This window comes from Camponotus vicinus, unplaced genomic scaffold (genome assembly GCF_025532165.1).
Source record: "Camponotus vicinus isolate PSW18456_S1 unplaced genomic scaffold, iyCamVici1.0 SCAF_3, whole genome shotgun sequence".
NCBI classification, from domain to species: Eukaryota; Metazoa; Arthropoda; class Insecta; order Hymenoptera; family Formicidae; genus Camponotus; species Camponotus vicinus.
Window position 1 is genome coordinate 14,557,836 of NW_028141967.1, and position 21,392 is coordinate 14,579,227.

General features: G+C 32.1%; 1 protein-coding gene across 10 annotated transcripts in view; it reads right to left on the bottom strand.

Moving 5' to 3' along the window:
* The window catches only part of Spri (Src homology 2 domain-containing protein sprint), a 323,123-nt gene that overhangs the window by 11,888 nt on the left and 289,843 nt on the right, over positions 1-21,392 (bottom strand). For 9 of the 10 annotated variants that reach the window (XM_083092806.1, XM_083092807.1, XM_083092808.1 and 6 more), the window contains 8 exons: positions 13,621-13,812; positions 9,866-10,050; positions 7,579-7,754; positions 7,212-7,310; positions 5,938-6,521; positions 2,983-3,619; positions 2,009-2,491; positions 1,769-1,922 (listed from right to left, as the gene is read on the bottom strand). In XM_083092806.1, coding sequence (XP_082948932.1) covers positions 1,769-1,922; positions 2,009-2,491; positions 2,983-3,619; positions 5,938-6,521; positions 7,212-7,310; positions 7,579-7,754; positions 9,866-10,050; positions 13,621-13,812 — 2,510 coding nt within the window. The remainder of the gene's footprint in view (positions 1-1,768; positions 1,923-2,008; positions 2,492-2,982; positions 3,620-5,937; positions 6,522-7,211; positions 7,311-7,578; positions 7,755-9,865; positions 10,051-13,620; positions 13,813-21,392) is intronic. The other variant, XM_083092813.1, reaches the window with a different exon arrangement.

Below are 21,392 nucleotides of genomic sequence, written 5' to 3' on the forward strand. Positions count from 1 at the left end.
ACTGATCAATCTTGATTACTTTGAACTTTCATTAGAATCTCAATTTTTTTATTGCATATTCTTATAATTTATACCGAATTTTCGAAATTATAATGTTACATGATTATTCTTCATTAAAACTTTCTACATTATAAGAGATGATATATACTGATATATACTGATATATACATGTAAATATACTTTAATTTAATAATTTTAATTTTAATTTTAGCTATTGTAAGAGATAAAATGTTCTAAGACTTTAGCTCTATATGTCTAAATATAGGACAATTAAATAGCAAATACACAATAATCCATTATTGGAAATCAACTAATCAGAGAAAAACACATATTCTACATTAAAAAAAATTGATTGAAAATGTAAAATGAAAATGAAATTATCACGAAACTCTTTATAATTTAAATGAATAATAAGAGGCAATAAGGAGCCAACGCGGTTGTTGGGCGTGAAAAAAAATTTTTCCTCCAGACAGTCAATTGAAACGATCTTTCTTCTTTATTTCATACGTTTCGGCCTCATTTCGAGCCATCTTCAGTGATTCTAATACAATCAAAAAATGCCAATTAAGACAGTAAAAAGGATGCGGTGTCAATACAAAAGAGAAAAAAAAGCATAATCACATACATACAATAGTCTATAGGAGTGAACGCTATCCCATCCAAGAAGATGGCTCGAAATGAGGCCGAAACGTATGAAATAAAGAAGAAAGATCGTTTCAATTGACTGTCTGGAGGAAAAATTTTTTTTCACGCCCAACAACCGCGTTGGCTCCTTATTGCCTCTTATTATTCATTTTAATTTGTTAATTTTGGGGAGCGTTTAACTTTGTGTAATTTTATCTTTATAATTTTCCATATACAGGGTGTCCCATTTTAATGTCCCATCCCAAATAACTTTCTTATTTTTAATTTTAGAAAAAGATGTTTCAGACAAAAGTTGTATGGTTTCGAGGGAGCCATAAGATGGTACCATTGGTTTGACCTTGAAGAGTCATTTGAAGGTCACGTGAAGGTCACTTCAATTTTTTTAAGTGGAACAACCTATATATTTTTGCAAATTCTTGTAGCTCATTTCGAGAGCTTTCCAAAACACTATAATTAAGTTAGTTTTCATTAAGTACTTTCCGAGTTATGAGGCTTGAAATAATTTCTTAATTTTACATAAACCGTAAAATATCTTGTAAAATATTCATTTTTCGATTATCTCTTACCTTAATACTTTTATGTACAAAATAATGAGAGGAATCAATTGGTGTAAAGAAAACACATAGTTATTTAAAAAAAAAATATGTAATTTGCAATTAACGATTCCATATTTTTTCTTAAAAACAGCTATGTTTTTTCTTTACACCAATTGATTCCTCTCATTATTTTGTACATAAAAGTATTAAGGTAAGATAATCGAAAAATGAATATTTTACAAGATATTTTACGGTTTATGTAAAATTAAGAAATTATTTCAAGCCTCGTAACTCGGAAAGTACTTAATGAAAACTAACTTAATTATAGTGTTTTGGAAAGCTCTCGAGATGAGCTACAAGAATTTGCAAAAATATATAGGGTATTCCATTTAAAAAAATTGAAATGACCTTCAAATGACTCTTCAAGGTCAAACTAATGACACCACCTTATGTCCCCCTTGAAACCATACAACTTTTGTCTGAAACATCTTTTTCTAAAATTAAAAATAAGAAAGTTATTTGGGGTGGGACATTAAAATGGGACACCCTGTATATCTTATGATTCTCTTCTATATTAAGAGACTTACCGTTGCAGGATTAGACTCTGAACTGTCAAAGTGTCTCCAATAATGTTTCTATTGCATTCGTCGTAACCAGGAAATTTTCTCGCAACATTATCATCGTTATAGTCAGTATCACAATCGTAGTCTGGCTCGCCGTCTGGCTCCTCCGTGTCATTGCCTGTCCGGAATAATTGGGAATTTGTTATTGTGTGCCTAACATATATATTCACACATATATACACACATTTTGGTTCTTTTACATACCGATAAATTCCCAACTGGAATCTACTGTCCAAGAAGTATCATTAAACACCTTAGCTCTTATCTTCGGTGGTTGAACGGGCTTCGCCCGGGGAATTTTCTTCGTCTCTCTAGTTTGACTTAATCTCCTCGCCAGGTTGTCGACCGATGATGAAATTAATGGCGTCTTATCTTCCGTTTCCTCAGAGGGTTCTTCCCAGCAGTCGATAGGGTGCAATTGATTAGCGTTATTTCCTGTCGGAGCTTGTAACCAACCTGGTTCGCTATGTCGATATTTATTTATCACTGGATTATTTCTGTTTGGTCGTCTCCTCGGAATTATAGCAACATTCTGAGCAATAGCATCGGCTGGTTCAGCATAAAAGGGACTACTCTGTTTAGATTCTGGAGTCAGAGGACTATTACTCTCCGAATTTGCCAGGACAAGGCCCAATTTATTTTTCGGAGGCGTCACTGTGTTTGGACTATTCAATGAATTGGCACTGCCTATAGAAATAAGAATAAAAAGATATAATTTTAAAAAGTCTTTAAACAAAATTTCGTAAAAGCTTGAAAAAGTTCGATAAGTTGAATATTAACTAATTGGATATCAACTAATTAAATAATTAAATATTTGAGAAAAAAAGTCTAATTGCAAAACAATGCAAAAAATTAAAAGAAAAATTTTTAATCTGAATGACTAGAATATATTAAAATAAATTAGAGACTTTCAATATAATAGTATATCATAAAATGATTCACTATAATATTTATTTCTCTTCTAATATAATAATAATAATAATGAAATTTATAAAATTTTAGTAATATTAATAAAATTTCAGAATAATCTAGTGAAAAATAAAAATGTGCACATTTTATATTTAAGAATATTTTTATCTTAAAATTCTTTTATTTAATTAAAATAAATTCTTTTTTTTCCAGATAGACTTATTACAACATAATTTTTATACGCCATTGTGTATAATAAACATACTTACAAACTCTGGATAGCAGATCAGGTCTCTTTCCTATTCCATTCTCCTCTAATGAACTCTGATCAGGACTTTTCATTTCTGGAGCAGGTTTAAAACTACTAAACTCCGGACTTGTCATCTCCTTGCACCCTAGCTTATCACTTCTTAAGATGAACCTATCGTTTCTCAAAATTATTTGTTCTCCCGCTGATTTTTCACCAAGATTTTTATCAGATTCTTTGGGACTCAACAGACGATCATTAGAACTCCTTAAACGATCTTGCGGGGTGCAAACAATCTTGTTATTTTTCAATCTATCATTCCAGGTCGATTGCGTCGACTGGTCAGTCGTATTCCAAATATCCTCGTAGTCGGAAATTTTGTCAGCTGGCGAACTGCGATAATATGATTCCAAGATATCCGACTCTTGATAATGCTGGGAGTTTTTCCGGTTCTCACGATCACGCCGTCTTTTTGATTTACTAATGCTGGAGGGAGTATTTGGAGAAAGTACGCTAGGTGTTTTCGAGATTAGCTTGGAGGTAGGAGATAAAATTGGTGTGGTGGGCGAAAGGGGTGATTTGATGGAGAAGTTGGAAATGAGAGATTTGTTAGATTGTGGACTCAGCAGTGACGTATTGGGATCCGACGGTGTATTTTGCTGTTGGCAGACAGATGAAAAGATTGTTATAATTTTAATATAAAGGAATATCTCCCTCCCCCCCTCTCTCCCTCCTTCTCCCCCCTCTCTCTCTCTCTCTCCCGATTCTTTAATTCTTAAAAAATTATTAATTATTTTATTTTGTGCAATAAAAAATTAACATACATAAAAACAATAATAATGATGAATAAATTATAAAAAAATTAATTGTATATTAAACTTTAAAAATATGATAAAATAAAAAAATTATAAAATACTATAAGATAAATAAATATAAAAAAATGTTATAAAATATTCCAAGATAAAAAGAAACAAAATGTTATAAAATACCATAAATATAAAATGAGAGAGATATAAGAAAATATAAGTATTATATTTAAAAAAATTCCAAAATATGTATAATTATACAGGGTTTGTCAAAAGTGTGGAAACCCCTAAATATCTCACAAACGGTGCATTTTAGAAAAAAATGTTTCAGGCAAAAGTTGTTTGGTTTCAAAGGGGCCATAAGACGGTATCATTGGTTTGACCTTGAAGAGTCATTTGAAGGTCACGTGAAGGTCACTTCAATTTTTTTAAATGGAACACCCTATATATTTTTGCACACTCTTGTAGCTTATCTCGAGAGCTTTCCAAAACACTATAATTAAGTACATTTTCGTTAAGTACTTTTTGAGTTATGAGGCTTGAAATAATTTCTTAATTTTACATAAACCGTAAAATATCTTGTAAAATATTCATTTTTCGATTATCTTACCTTAATACTTTTACGTACAAAATAATGAGAGGAATCAATTAGTGTAAAGAAAACACATAGTTGTTTTGAAGAAAAAATATGTAATTTGCAATTAACAATTCCATATTTTTTCTTAAAAACAACTATGTGTTTTCTTTACACCAATTGATTCCTCTCATTATTTTGTACATAAAAGTATTAAGGTAAGATAATCGAAAAATGAATATTTTACAAGATATTTTACGGTTTATATAAAATTAAGAAATTATTTCAAGCCTCATATCTCAAAAAGTACTTAACGAAAAGGTACTTAATTATAGAGTTTTGGAAAGCTCTCGAGATAAGCTACAAGAGTGTGCAAAAATATATAGGGTGTTCCATTTAAAAAAATTGAAGTGACCTTCACGTGACCTTCAAATGACTCTTCAAGGTCAAACCAATGGTACCGTCTTATGGCCCCTTTGAAACCAAACAACTTTTGCCTGAAACATTTTTTTCTAAAATGCACCGTTTGTGAGATATTTAGGGGTTTCCACACTTTTGACAAACCCTGTATATGTATAATGCATATATAGGGTAAGGTTGCTCAAGTCGTACCCCTTAAGAAAAAAACCGTATAAAAGTGAGGATTTATCAAATAAATAGAACCTAAATGTGTTATTCAAAACTTGTGTAAACATTGTTTTCATTTATTATAACAAAATGAAAAAATCTATATGTTGTCACATCAAATAAACTAAATCTTCAAAAACTTATAACGGTACGACTAAAGAAACCAGTCTTCTAAGTGGTACCACCTAAAAGCTTAAGTCGTACCTAAGAATACAATTAAGCAACAATAATAATTATAACGTATTTTATAAGTAATATGTATGCATGTCTCATATTCAATGAGTGCACTCATCACACACATCTTTTTTTTTTTCATTGAAACCAATAACATCTTGCGATAATTTGGATAACGCCTCATCCATATCTTCTTTTTTCCAACTATTATAAATTCGCTTTGACATAATTATGGCCTATAAAATCACAAAAAACAAGAATGAAAACAATAAGAAATGAAAGTCGGTAAAAGCAAGAAGTAATTTTATGAGTCATACCAGTACGATTTAGGAATCTCGCATGGGTACGACTTAAAACACTACTCAATTCATATGTAAAATAATCATAACTTCACACTGATTAAATTTAATACGATTTCGTTTCGTACAAACGATTCTGTAAATGCTACAGAACTTATGTTTAATAAAAAAATTTGATTTTACCAACAACTTACTTGCAAGATTAACTACCAAACATATGTAGAAAATTATAACAAATACCCATAAACTCTTTTTGATGAGAGATTACGTTTCCACGGTATCGGTGACACTCGAACAATATGTGAATCAGTATGGTTGACTAAAAAGTAAATCTTTTTGCCGCTAGTGGCGCTGTTGCCGCGATATTACGTCCAATATTTAAAAGGTACGATTTAGGCAGTGGTACGACTTGAGCAACCTTACCCTAGTTTAAAAATTAAAAAAGCGAATGTTTGTTATATTATATATTTTAAGAAAGAATTATTCCTCAAGTTTACCTGCGAAATATTCAACCCGTTACCATGATTCATATCGAAGGTCACCGTCGTAGTTACAGTAAAATTACTTTGATTCTGACTGATGCCGGGTTTGGCCCATCTTGGTGGCGGTGGTGGTGGTGTCTTCACATTTTGCGTAGTTTTATCACTTTCAGTGACAATATTCTTAATATCCGTTAATTCTGGTGACGTAGAGCATGACGCATTGTTTTGATGGAAGCTTGAAGTAGAAATAAATTTCTCTGAATTCTTAATGAAATTGATCGTCGTCGACTTGGGTGTATCCAGGCCGTTCTTCAGAGTGTCAAAACTCTTAACATCTTGTACAGGACTCAAAACGTTGTTCTCCACATTGTGGACCACTGGTGATGGGCATCGTATACTTTGCACAAGGTTTGGCGATATCAATTTGTGAGAGAGCTTGTCACCTGGTGATAAGATCCGATCTCTTTTGTTGTCATTCAAAGGTTCATTGAAGGTTGTTAGATTGAGGGTATTCGGCGGAGTCGGACGCGGCTGACGTGGCAACAATGAGGTGAATGTCGATATATTCGCATTAACGGTGTTCGTCGGAGAAGGAGTGTCTGCTCATAAAAATAATTTTAGGTAACAAATTATTTATAGAACAGCTTGTAAGATCTTAGCTAATTATCTGTTACAAGTTATTAGCTAGCTTTTACCTTCATTAGCTTCTGAAAACAATTCTAAATATAATTCTAAATATAAATAAGAGAGTATCTGAGTAAATTTACATTAAGTATCGTAATCAATGTTTCAAAAAAAAATTTTAACAATATCCAAATATTAATTAAAATTATGTTTAAAAAGATATTTTTTCACTTTATATCATTTTACTTTTATTGATGTATATTCACATTTTAAAATTATATTAAATTTAATTCTATATTTGATAACATAATTTTTTGCAGCAATATAATTTTTTCATCAATTTTGTATATTTGTATACCTTAATTTCTTAACTTTTGAACATTTTGTAATTCAAAATATATATAGTATCTATAAGTAATACATAAAAAAATTGAGATATTGTAATTGAGGTAATGTAATATAAATTAAATATTTAAAAATATTCAAAAATTAATTATGCATAACCTTTAAGTAAAATAGAAAATAAATCTGAAAAAAATAAGAAAAAACATTTTAAATATAAAATAGAATCATAATTTCGATTAAAAAGAAAATTTTAACAATCAATAATACAACGAATAAGAGAGAATGCTAAAAATTAAAAAAAATATTAATATCTCTCTTACTTTTATCGTGAGATGATATTGGGGCCAGATTGAGCACTATACTCTCCGTGGTCGGCGTGTCCGCATTATTGTTAATGTTATTATTGTGGTTATTATTGCCTGCGAAGAAAAAGATAAAAAAATCTCCTTTGTTTATATTTCTTATTTAATTTTAAGCTATTTAGTTTCAAATATAAATTTCTAATAAGTTTAAGTATTAAATTACATGTGTTACACACAAAATGTTTAATAAATTTTTTCATTATTAATAGATTTATTAGAGAATTGATTATACCCGGACACTTTTACACTTGACGTATTTATTTATCTTTTCTAGAAAAGTCTTTTTACGGATTTGAATTAAATTAATATCAAAAACTATTCTTACCACCATGGAAACTGCTGAGACTAGAAGTATTACTGCTACTACTTTCCGGTGGTTTTGGATTTGCCATAGGGTACCGCCAAAATTCTTGGCCCAGTAATGCCAGCGACGACAATTGCTGCCTATTTTTCGCTTCTCGCATCGCCCTTGGCAGAGTCAATTGTACTGGCAACTCATCACTGCTTGCCAAACGGAAATAATCACAAATCGAAATTATGTATGTTGTCATTTAAATCATTTTCTCTCTCTTCGATATACAGGGCATTTATAGTGACACAAGCAATTTTTTTGAAAACGAAGCGAGATATAAAAAAATGTTTCAGACAAAAATTGTATGGCTTGAAGGGGGACATAAGATGGTGCCATTAGTTTGACCTTGACGAGTCACGTGAAGGTCACCTCCAACTTTTTAAACGGGACACCCTACATACTTTTACATATTCTTGTAGTTTGCCTCAAAAGCTTTCCAAAACACTATAATAAAGTATTTTTTCATTAAGTACTTTCCGAGTTATGAGGTATTGAAATCATTTCTTAATTTTACATAAACCATAAAATATCTAGTAAAATATTCATTTTTCGATTATCTTACCTTAATACTTTCATAAAATAATAAGAGGAATCAATTGGTGTAAAGAAAACACATAATTGTTTCGAAAAAGAAATGTAATTTGCAATTAACAATTACATTTTTTTTCTTAAAAATAACTATGTGTTTTCTTTACACCAATTGATTTCTCTCATTATTTTGTACATAAAAGTCTTAAGGTAAGATAATCAAAAAATTAAGATATTATTTTAAGCCTCATAACTCGAAAAGTACTCAATGAAAAAATACTTTATTATAGTGTTTTGGAAAGCTCTTGAGGCAAGCTACAAGAATATGTAAAAGTATATAGGGTGTCCCATTTAAAAAGTTGGAAGTGACCTTCACGTGACCTTCAGGTGACTTCTTCAAGGCCAAACTAATGGCACCATCTTATGTCCCCCTTCAAGCCATATAACTTTTGTCCGAAACAGTTTTTTGTAAAAGGCGTAGGAAAAGAAATATTTGGGGTGGGACATTAAAATGGCCCACCCTGTATAATGTTATACGTGTTATATATTATTGTAATATTATGTGTTATATATTTTTTAAAATTAAATAGTACATTCTATTTTATTTAAGAAATTTTTTCAATTGTATATATTTATTATTTATTTATATATGTGACGCGGAAGTATATATGTATATATACAATCATAAAATTTTCTATACATCTCCATTTACAAAAAAATTTTTATAAGCAATATTCTTCTATATTATTTAAAAAAATAAAAATTTTTAAGATTATTAAAATAATAAAGATATTTGATACTAAAATAAACATTTTTTATTGCTCTCTTATAATATATTCCACATTTCGACTAAAAATTTCTATACTTTTAAATAGCAACTGTTTCATTATAACATGAGTTAATTATATTTATTATCAGATGTAATCCGTATCATTCGGCCACATCATAAAGTTTTTATACTTTATTTTAATCTGAATACGATTTAGAATTTACATAATTTTTTTCAATTATAAATCATATTAATAAAATTTATTTAAGGATTTAATTGATTTAAGGAAATCTTAAATTAAGCTTCCATAAGAAATCTTAAATTAAGTGTTCACATTATTAAATTAATAATGTGTAGCTAATTTTTCTTGACTAAATGCATGGATTGTACATCGATTTTCGAATAACTAATTTTTTTAATGCATAATTTCTTATTATTTGAATTTTCTTCTATTTTTAAATCGATAAAGATTACATTTTTATATATCTAACGTACGTTTCCTTTTTACTTTTCTTACAATTTTATATATATATATATATGTGTGTGTGTGTGTGTGTGTGTGTGTGTGTGTGTGTGTGTGTGTGTGTGTGTGTGTGTGTGTGTGTGTGTGTGTGTGTGTGTGTGTGTGTGTGTGTATTTATTTATTTATTTTTACTAATATTATTATAATATAATTTAATATAAATAATTTAATTACAGAAAAGTTTAAAAACTGTAACTATAAGAAACAAGAGAATAGAGCTGACAATTAAAGCTAGTTTGTGACACATAGGATTTTATAGAGATTAGAAGATAAGAATGAAAGATGAGATTACAAGAGAGTACAGTTGCTAATTAGAGCTATAGTTTGTGAACATAGAAATTTATTGAGATTAGAAGATAAAAAAGAAGGACAATATCACATATGTCATTTCCGCGGAGCGGAAATCTATAATAAATAAGAAAAGAGAAAAAGGCACTCACCAACATTGCGAATAATGAGCAATCAGTGAAGGGATATTGTCGAATCTATTCTCGCTCGTTTCCAAGCTCAGCTTGCCCTTGTTGGCCTGGATCAAATAATGTTCAATGTATGGTCCTTTCCCGGCCGGTAATCTCACCGAGAGAGCCATTGTGTCACTCTGACTTGATTGTCGCACCACAAAATTCTGCAACACACACAAAAATGTATATTAAATATTAATCAAATATTAACATCATCTGTTTTAATTACATATTTTGTATTTATTGTGATTAAATTTTTTCTGTTTTTCTGCTTTTTTTCTTGATAAAGAGATTTGAAGATAATAAAATAAGATGCAATTCAAAATCCAAAAAGATGTCTAAAAATTCTAATAACATCTACTATAACGTCTTTTTAATTTTCTTATTTTTTTGATGTACATAATCAAGAATAGATATAAAATGAAAATAGATGAGAGAAATATTGCAAATATTAGTTCTTTCTTATTTTTATAATTTTCGAAACTCTCTCTTTTTCACGTAGAAAAAATCGAAAAAAGATAAAATCATGTAATAAAAAATCGAAAAAGAATAAAATTTCTTAAATTACAATAAAAATATCAAAAAACAACAGATCTTTAAGAAACAAAAAATTACAAAAATTTCTTACAAAATTCTTTAACTAAAAATTTTTAGGTAGAGCGAAAAGAGGATCATAACTCATCTATATAAAAAATAACTGCGAGGCGTATTGTTTTTTGGTACAATTCGTTAGCGACCAGGAGACAGCGGAAAAGACGGAGGATGAAATGACGAAGGATAATTAACAAAGGAATAAAACAATACGTCGGAGGGGAAGCAATAGCGAAAGAGCGGTGTCTCATCGTTTGCTCGCAATCATTTCTACGCTGATTACAGCGCAGGACTTTGCGCGTCATTATAGAAGTGTTACAGAAAATAAAGAAAGCAAAAAAATGAAATATAAATGTGAATAAAGACAATAAACATTTTACTAGTCTGTGTTTTAATCGATTTCTTCATTAATCTTATCGGGAGATATATTACGCAACATGTTTGGAATTTTATTGCTCTAATATTTCTCGTTCAATCTTTTAATAACACAAATTTTTCAATTACTTATAATAAGAGAATTTATCATCTGTTTTATTCATCTTTCGTTAGAAAGATTCTAATATTATTGAATTTGTGGAACCTTAATAATTATTTATACTTGTATACTTGTATACATGTACTTGTATATATAAGGATACATGACTATCTTAATTAATATTTACCTATTACCTATTTATTGTACAATTTTATTTATCTTTTTATACAGCAAAAAATATCGAGCATAATTATTATAGAATTGTAAAAAAAAAATTTATAAAAAATATAGAATAAATTTTACATAAAATTATATACAAAACAGAATCATAAAAAATATAAAATAAATTTTAGAAATATTTTTTGGGTCTTAGATTATAGTCTCGTGTAGTTATATTTAAGAACGCTTCCATTATACGCATTAATGTCATATTCTATGTAAATATAAAATCAATGATGCCCGTAATGACGTTACATACTTCATCGACCTTGCTGTCTCGATTTATGTAAGTATGTAAAAAATTTTCCCAGCATAATTTCGCATCAATTCAAACATTGACATAGTTTTCCGTCACTCTGGGAGTAGTGCGGTTTCTTCTTTACAATCCGTCCGAATGTTAAAAGTACACAACACTCGCGTTCATTGTTTCGAGGCATGCAGCAGCAAATGTTAATGTGGATAGAGGAAAATGGTGTCGAGCGAAAATGATACCTTCCATTCAGAGAGAAGATAATAATGCCTGATACAAAGAGAAGGACAAGATAAGGCGGAATGATATATGACAATAAGATTTAATTGCTTCTTTATAAATATAATATTTAAATTTGAAGTGGAAAAATTCTTAAAAACCTTGAATTCCACGGAGCTCGTATAAAATAAAAGTTTCTTGATATTTAAAAAGTACTGGTTTATTTTCAAAATCGTATTATTCGGTAAAAAAGAATCGTAGAAAAATAAAAAAAAAAGCGTTTTGTAGGCAAAATGTTGTAGTTTATAGAATTTTAGTTGAATTTCTCGAGAAAAATTTTTTTATCAAGTTGTGGCGTGTTAAATATACACTATGTTAAACATACATAATTTTAACTAAACAGTGTTCTTTTTTAAAGCGCAGAAGGAAGATAAAAAAATTTTTTAAAACCACCAACTGCGCGTTAAAGTTGAAACTTTAAACTTCAAAATGCTTTTTTAATTTTTTGTCTACGATGATTTTTCGACGAATTTCAGCGGTTTGAAAATAGCCCAATTTTTAGAGTATAAAAAGTGTTCCCTATTTTTTTGAGTAGTGTATATATATCTTCTTTACTTAATATCTTGAAATTTTATGTGGTTGTTTGCAAAATGGTATAAGACTTTTTAGTTCGGTTGTATATGAGATTTACTTATGGTTTTTCTTTGGCACATGATAGGACGAAGACCTTGTATATATATATATATATATATATATATATATATATATATATACAGGGTGTCCGATTCCTGAGTGACCAAACGAAAAGTAGTAGTAGATTGGGTCAAACTGAGAAGAAAAGTCCTCTACCATTTTGTAAAATTCGCAATAATTATTAAAAAATAAGCAAAAATGTCTCGGTACATGAGAAGCGGTAAACCGCTTGTAGTGTTTGATCACTCATTAATCGGACACTGCGAGCGATCTACCGCTTCTCATGCGCCGAAACATTTTTGCTTATTTTTTAATAATTATTGCGAATTTTGCAAAATAGTAGAGAACTTTTCTTCTCAATTTGATCCAATCTACCACTACTTTTCGTTTGGTCACTCAGGAATCGGACACCCTGTATATGAATTGAAAAAGAATATATATCTCTTACAAAAAAAACATATGAATTGAAATATTTCAACACTGTACGCATATGCTCAATTCTATCTCAATTAAAAGTACTCAATATATAAATTTCCTAAATTTTTACATTTGCAATATTTAATAGAATATAATATAAATATCTATTATTAACCCTAAAACACACATCTTTACATTCTTAAAAATTTATTTTTTTATTTATTAACGTAATATTCTTGTTCTTATTATATAATATCAATAATTTTGCTCACATAACTATTGATAATTCTTAAGAATATACAAATAACTTTATAAATTTTTATATCGAAAAATATAAGATTATATTTCAAATTAAATATTTAAGAATTATTAGATTAGAAAAAACTGTAATATCTTTCTCTTATTTCATTCTTATTTTATTCGCAAAGCTATTCCAGAGAAAAACATATTTTACAAAGATTAGAATGCGGATTCCTAAGCATACAAAAAATCGTTGTAGCAAAAAATTTAGAAAGTGATAAATGTTGAAAATTCTTCATTCTTAATTGCTATGATTATATCACATTCAAAATGTGTATTTTTTTTAGATCAACCATCAACTTTTAATCACAAATTATTTTTTATTGTATATGCTACTTTTATTGTATATACTACTAGCCGTTAAAATTGCAACACTACATATGTATATATAATGTCGTAATTTTAATAATATATATATAGCATATATAACAGTTATATATTAGAATTAACTTTAATTCTTTCAGAAACTATTTGTTTCCAATTACATTTATTTTATTTAGGAAATGCGATATGATACAAAGATTAAATTTCTAATTTTAATTTACGATTTATATAAGCGCACACACTCACCCCCTCCTCTTTGCCTTGCAATAAGTGAAAGGCTCCGGCTCTCTGGATGCCTGGCAGAAACCAGATAGGATGAGAGCGTATAAGTCTTTCGATCAGAGTGATGTCACAGGCCACCTCGCTTCCAGAATTTTCCATAGATCCCGAAGATTCTCCCGAAGTGGCCGATCCTTCCGATGAAAATGATTCTTCACTCTAATCAGAAAAAGGTTTTACGATAAGTATATAGCGAATAATATTACAGATTATCTGAGAATAATAGCCTTAAAACAGAATAAATAGCTCTTCATAATAAAATGTTCTGTAATGCAGAATTACAGAATTTTTCATAATTGCAGAATTTTTGGTAAAACTATACAGGGTGTCCTAGACCACCCGTACACCCCTTTTCTTTCAAAAACTAAGCATTTTAGAGAAAAACGTTTTCAACAAAAATTGTATGGTTTTGAGGGAAACATAAGATGGTGTCATTGGTTTGACCTTGAAGAGTCATTTGAAGGTCACGTGAAGGTCACTTCAATTTTTTTAAATAGAACATCCTATATATTTTTGCACATTCTTGTAGCTAACATTATAATTAAGTACCTTTTCGTTAAGTACTTTTTGAGTTATGAGGCTTGAAATAATTTCTTAATTTTACATAAACCGTAAAATATCTTGTAAAATATTCATTTTTCGATTATCTTACCTTAATACTTTTACGTACAAAATAATGAGAGGAATCAATTGGTGTAAAGAAAACACATAGTTGTTTTGAAGAAAAAATATGTAATTTGCAATTAACAATTCCATATTTTTTCTTAAAAACAACTATGTGTTTTCTTTACACCAATTGATTCCTCTCATTATTTTGTACATAAAAGTATTAAGGTAAGATAATCGAAAAATGAATATTTTACAAGATATTTTACGGTTTATGTAAAATTAAGAAATTATTTCAAGCCTCATAACTCAAAAAGTACTTAACGAAAAGGTAGTTATAGTGTTTTGGAAAGCTCTCGAGATAAGCTACAAGAATGTGCAAAAATATATAGGGTGTTCCATTTAAAAAAATTGAAGTGACCTTCACGTGACTTTCAAATGACTCTTCAAGGTTAAACCAATGACACCATCTTATGTTCCCCTCAAAACCATACAATTTTTGTCGAAAACGTTTTTCTCTAAAATGCTTAGTTTTTGAAAGAAAAGGGGTGTACGGGTGGTCTAGGACACCCTGTATATTAACGACGATCTCACCAATTTCGACCTTGACATATGTTGTCAAGGATATGTCCCTGATTAACTTCCAAAAAGTTTTAGCCGTCGCTCGTTATTTATTATAAGGTTATGTACAAAATAAGTTCAATGGTCTCGTGAACTTACTTTGAGTAAGTCTGCATGAACTGCACTCTCAGCGGGAGATTATATGTAAAATGAACTTTCCTTTATCTTGCAAAGTACATGCGTGAATATAATGAGTTTCGTCCCCGCTACGGGGCGCTCCACTTCCGAAAGATATAACCTAACTCAAACCTATTTCTGTTTTAAGCCAAATTTGTTTCAAATTCATTCATTTCATAATTTTATTCATTTGGAACTGTCATGTAAAAATCTAAGTGCCTCGTATGTTTATAGTGCTCCATATGTGGAGTCACGAAATGTGAAATCCTTCTATTTGAAAATTCTAAACAAAAGCCCGCTGTATCTTGAACAGACTATCAAAAAGAAAACTAAACAATCTTTTAGAATTGATGTATACGTTCGATAGGCCATCCTTAAGTGTTATCTGGCTCGTGAGTAAATTCTCATGAACAATAAACCACTGGATAGAATTAAATCTCGAACCAAAGAACTCAACCAATTAAAAACCTTAGAAAACCTTAAAAAACGTTGCTCCTTTCAAAAGTCATCTCCTTATCCCTAAGAAGAGAGCAATTGAAATCTTTTAATTTGTCTAAAAAGAGATTCCTATTATCCAGTGAGGAGGAAGAGCAATGACTTTAAAAATGCAATGACTTTAAAAATGTGAGCACAAGTCGCGACAGATGCAGTTTTAGTGTGGTTTTGTAGCACCTTTTTCCAGTCCAATTTTTGCGGTCTGTTAAACAGTTCACTTTACAACTAAACAGTTTGGTTTATAATCCGCTCAAAGAGTTCAATCCCGTTCTGTTATTTGGGGCAACATGGTTCAGTTAAAATTTGTGGAAGTGAACCAGTGAACTGCCTGAATTGTTGAACACATTCGCCAATTGTCCAACATTTCAGCCAATTTATGGCCAGAGTTTGAAAGGCCATTTCAGCGGATTCAAGGAAACATCGGAACTAACACTTTACACCGTACGTTATATAAGTGAGTCTAATATACTTTCTATATAATTTCTTTCTATATAATTTCCTTTTTTTCTGTTGTGGAATAATCCTTAGTTAACCAATTTAAATTTACAATATGACAAGTAATCGATACATAAGTATTTAAAACAGGTCATCAACAAATAATAATTGACTTAAAATAACAACCAATTCCTAATTTTAAATTGAGTACTAAAAAATTCCTAATTTACAATTGAGTAATAAAATTTATTATCTCAGTCTCTCACCTCTCCCTCCCTCTTTCTCGTAGATTTATCTTGTAGATTCTAAATCACTGTGGATTTCTAAAAAGGAATTCGCGATTATTCCTCCATTTATCCTATAATAACTATGGATTTCTGTAAAAGAATTCGCGATTATTCCTTCATATAATCGTTATAAATTTTTGAAAAGGAATTTGCGATTAAAGGTTCTTCATTTCTCATAGCATCTCTATTTACTTTTTTTCCTTCTTTCTTCTTTTTTTTCTTTTTTCTTCTTTCTGTTCTTTGCATACACATATACAGGGTCTTCAAAAAGTCCCGGAACGCTAAAATATCTCGAAAACGATCACTATAATGAAAAATATGTAAGGAACAAAGTTGTAGGACTAAATAAAATGTACCTAATGATGATAAGAATTTGACCTTGGATGACTTGGTGTGTGTGTGTGTGTGTGTGTGTGTGTGTGTGTAGGTGTAGGTGTAGGTGTAGGTGGGTGTGTGGGTGTATGTGTCGGTGGGTGTGTGTCACAGCAAAGATAAGGACCCCACGGTTCGTCACTCCCGTAGTATTTTTTGACTTCAAACCCTCTCTTCTGTGTGTAGGTGTGTGTAGATGACACACACACACAAGAGAAAGATAGGGATGTATGTGGGAGGAGGTTGGACGTGTCTTTACGTCCATTTGATCAACGAGCGACAGAATCCATCCGTGGCAACGGCATTGACGCATATCCTGTGGAGAGAGCATTCACACATTTTTCAGCCTAACGAATAATTGCTAGAAAACAATATTCGCAGACTAGAAAAATATGTGAGGCGCAAGTGGCTGGATCGGGAATCGAACCCGAGTCTTTCGCTTTCCGGGCAACTGCTCTAGACCACTGAGCTATTCGGACCTCACACCTAATGCTGCTTTAACACAGTGATATGCGACTCCAGAGCGATGTTGGTATCTCACTCGATGGATGCAATGCCACGGAGGATCCCTGAAAGGCCGCTCGCTGACCAAATAAGTGCCGGTGGAGGTATTCGCATGCTAGCTTCTGACTGGCCTTCCGTATGAAACGGCACCGACGAGCACAACGCCGTAGAGTGACCACATCCCCCAAGATCCCTCTAGTATATACTAAAATCCCCACTGTACCAAATAGCAGTGGCGGATGGACCCTAAGATAGGGCCGGGGCAGGCCTCCAGAGATAATTGATTGCAAATTACATATTTTTTCTTAAAAATAACTATGTGTTTTCTTTACACCAATTGATTCCTCTCATTATTTTGTACATAAAAGTATCAAGGTAAGATAATCGAAAAATAAATATTTTACAAGATATTTTACGGTTTATGTAAAATTAAGAAATGATTTCAAGCCTTATAACTCAAAAAGTACTTGAGGAAAAAATATCTTATTATAGTGTTTTGGAAAGCCCTCGAGATAAGCTACAAGAATATGCAATAAAAAATAGGGGGTTCCATTTAAGAAATTGACGATGACCTTCACGTGACCTTCAAATAACTCTTCAAGGTCAAACTGATATCGCCATGTAATGCGTTACTTGAAACCTTACAACTTTTGTCTGAAATATTTTTGTCTGCCGCGCTCAGTTTTTGAGATATTCGGCTGATACGGGTGGTCTGCGACACCCTGTATATATATATATATATATACACTCACCCGCAAAAAAAGCGGTACACCTAAAATTTGAGAAAATTTCATCAAATTTTAAATGATCATAACTTGGTAAATAATGATGATAAAAATATGTTTAAAAAACCAAAATGAAGGCTGTAATATCCACTTTAAGAATATTTAAGTGGCAATTATGCTCAGCCATTGTTTTCAAAATGGCGGATAAGGAAGTGAAAGGATGTAAAATTGATTATTAAAGGATCGAGTTTGGGACGGTGCACGGCGTAAATCAGGTAACGCAGCCCAATGAGACCAAATGCTCGTGAAAGTGTGGAGTGTTATCTTTAAAATGTTTTTTTACCGAGCTCGATACGATGATTTTTCGCTGTGTTATTCCGAATTTAATTAAAAACGCTCTTTTTTCTTCTTCAATTTGCAGCTCAGCGAATAATTATCGTATCGAGCTTGGTAAAAAAGCATTGTAAAGGTGATACTCCACACTTTCACATGCATTTCGTCCCATTGGGCTGCGATACCTGATTCACGCCACGCACTGGAGCAAAGCGGGAACCTTTATTTATCGGTTTTGTATGCTTTCATTTATCCGCTATTTTGAAAAAAAATGGTTGCACATAATTTCAATTTAATTTAGGTGTGTGTGTGTGTGTGTGCTCGTTTGTATACCACAAGGATAAGGACCCCGTGGTTCGTCAGCTCCACAGTATTTAAAGACTCCAAACCCTCCTTGTGGCGTGTGTGTGTGTGTGTGTGTGTGTGTGTGTGTGTGTGTACGGGCGCACGCATGTGTGTATTAATAGTGGGTATGACCTCCTCGTGCGCGTATTACCTCATTCATACGATCAGGCATACTCTGTATTAGTCTTTTTATTTCATCCTGCGTAATTGCATCCCATGCATTTTGAAGAACTCTTTGAAGTTCTTGCAGTGACTGAGGTGCAGGTACGTGATTTCGTACTTTCTTGCCGAGATTGTCCCACAAATGCTCAATGGGATTTAAATCCGGACTACTTGCTGGCCAAACAAGTCGATTTATGCCAACTTCATCGAGGAAATCAAACACTCTTCTCGCAGTGTGTGGTCGAGCATTGTCTTGCATAAACAAGAAGTTCTCTCCGATAAAGGGTGCATACGGAACAACATACGGAAGGAGTATGTCTTCCACGTATACATCTGCGTTCATGTTCCTGTCAAAAAAGTGCAAATCTGTATGAGCGTCCCAGAACCAGGCCTCCTCTTGAAAGAATTGGTGTCTAAGTACCTGGCATAAGCACGTTGCACAGTTGACACTGACAGATCAAGTGCCTCAGCAACGTATCTTCGACTTCTGCCATCTTCAATTAAAGCAACAACTTGAGCAGCTTTTTCTGGAGTTATCGTTGCCATAATCGAGAAGTAATTTCGAGAAGAAGTAATTAATTATGGTTTCAATAGATGAAGTCGCAAGGAGCAACGCGTCTAGAGAGCTAGCAAATCAATCGCATAACTTGTACTATAGTCTTTCAATGTTTTTTCCGTTTGAGACGTGCTTATGCCAGGTACATTGAAAGACTAAAGTACAAGTTATGCGATTGATTTGCTAGCTCTCTAGACGCGTTGCTCCTTGCGACTTCATCTATTGAAACCATAATTAATTACTTCTTCTCGAAATTACTTCTCGATTATGGCAACGATAACTCCAGAAAAAGCTGCTCAAGTTGTTGCTTTAATTGAAGATGGCAGAAGTCAAAGATACGTTGCTGAGGCACTTGATCTGTCAGTGTCAACTGTGCAACGTGCTTATGCCAGGTACTTAGACACCAATTCTTTCAAGAGGAGGCCTGGTTCTGGGCGCCCTCGACGTACCAATGAAAACGATGACCGATTTATTGTTTTAAATTCATTAAGAGACAGACATCGAACAGCTGTTCAAATTCGAAACAATTTAAGGGATGTCCACAATTGCAATGTATCCGTTGACACCGTTCGGAGAAGATTAGCGGAACAAAATCTGTTTTCGCGCAGGCCAGCGGCTGTACCTTTTCTTACAGGTCGTCATCGCGTAGCTCGACTCAATTTTGCAGTTGCGCATAGAGACTGGAATTACGCAGACTGGGGCAAAGTACTCTTTAGCGATGAATCTCGTTTTTGTCTCTATTCTCCAGATGGACGAGAACGAGTTTATCGTCGTCGTGGAGAACGATTTGCAGATTGTACTGTAAGTGAAAGGTACAGCTACAATGGAGGCTCTGTGATGGTTTGGGCAGGTATTTCAGCGGACGCTCATACAGATTTGCACTTTTTTGACAGGAACATGAACGCAGATGTATACGTGGAAGACATACTCCTTCCGTATGTTGTTCCGTATGCACCCTTTATCGGAGAGAACTTCTTGTTTATGCAAGACAATGCTCGACCACACACTGCGAGAAGAGTGTTTGATTTCCTCGATGAAGTTGGCATAAATCGACTTGTTTGGCCAGCAAGTAGTCCGGATTTAAATCCCATTGAGCATTTGTGGGACAATCTCGGCAAGAAAGTACGAAATCACGTACCTGCACCTCAGTCACTGCAAGAACTTCAAAGAGTTCTTCAAAATGCATGGGATGCAATTACGCAGGATGAAATAAAAAGACTAATACAGAGTATGCCTGATCGTATGAATGAGGTAATACGCGCACGAGGAGGTCATACCCACTATTAATACACACATGCGTGCGCCCGTACACACACACACACACACACACACACACACACACACACACACACGCCACAAGGAGGGTTTGGAGTCTTTAAATACTGTGGAGCTGACGAACCACGGGGTCCTTATCCTTGTGGTATACAAACGAGCACACACACACACACACCTAAATTAAATTGAAATTATGTGCAACCATTTTTTTTCAAAATAGCGGATAAATGAAAGCATACAAAACCGATAAATAAAGGTTCCCGCTTTGCTCCAGTGCGTGGCGTGAATCAGGTATCGCAGCCCAATGGGACGAAATGCATGTGAAAGTGTGGAGTATCACCTTTACAATGCTTTTTTACCGAGCTCGATACGATAATTATTCGCTGAGCTGCAAATTGAAGAAGAAAAAAGAGCGTTTTTAATTAAATTCGGAATAACTCAGCGAAAAATCATCGTATCGAGCTCGGTAAAAAAAACATTTTAAAGATAACACTCCACACTTTCACGAGCATTTGGTCTCATTGGGCTGCGTTACCTGATTTACGCCGTGCACCGTCCCAAACTCGATCCTTTAATAATCAATTTTACATCCTTTCACTTCCTTATCCGCCATTTTGAAAACAATGGCTGAGCATAATTGCCACTTAAATATTCTTAAAGTGGACATTACAGCCTTCATTTTGTTTTTTTAAACATATTTTTATCATCATTATTTACCAAGTTATGATCATTTAAAATTTGATGAAATTTTCTCAAATTTTAGGTGTACCGCTTTTTTTGCGGGTGAGTGTATATATATATATATATATATATATATATATATATATATATATATATAATTGTATATACAAGTATTTTGATGGAATAATTTCAGAAAAAAAATATACAATAAATCTAAAGATTGTT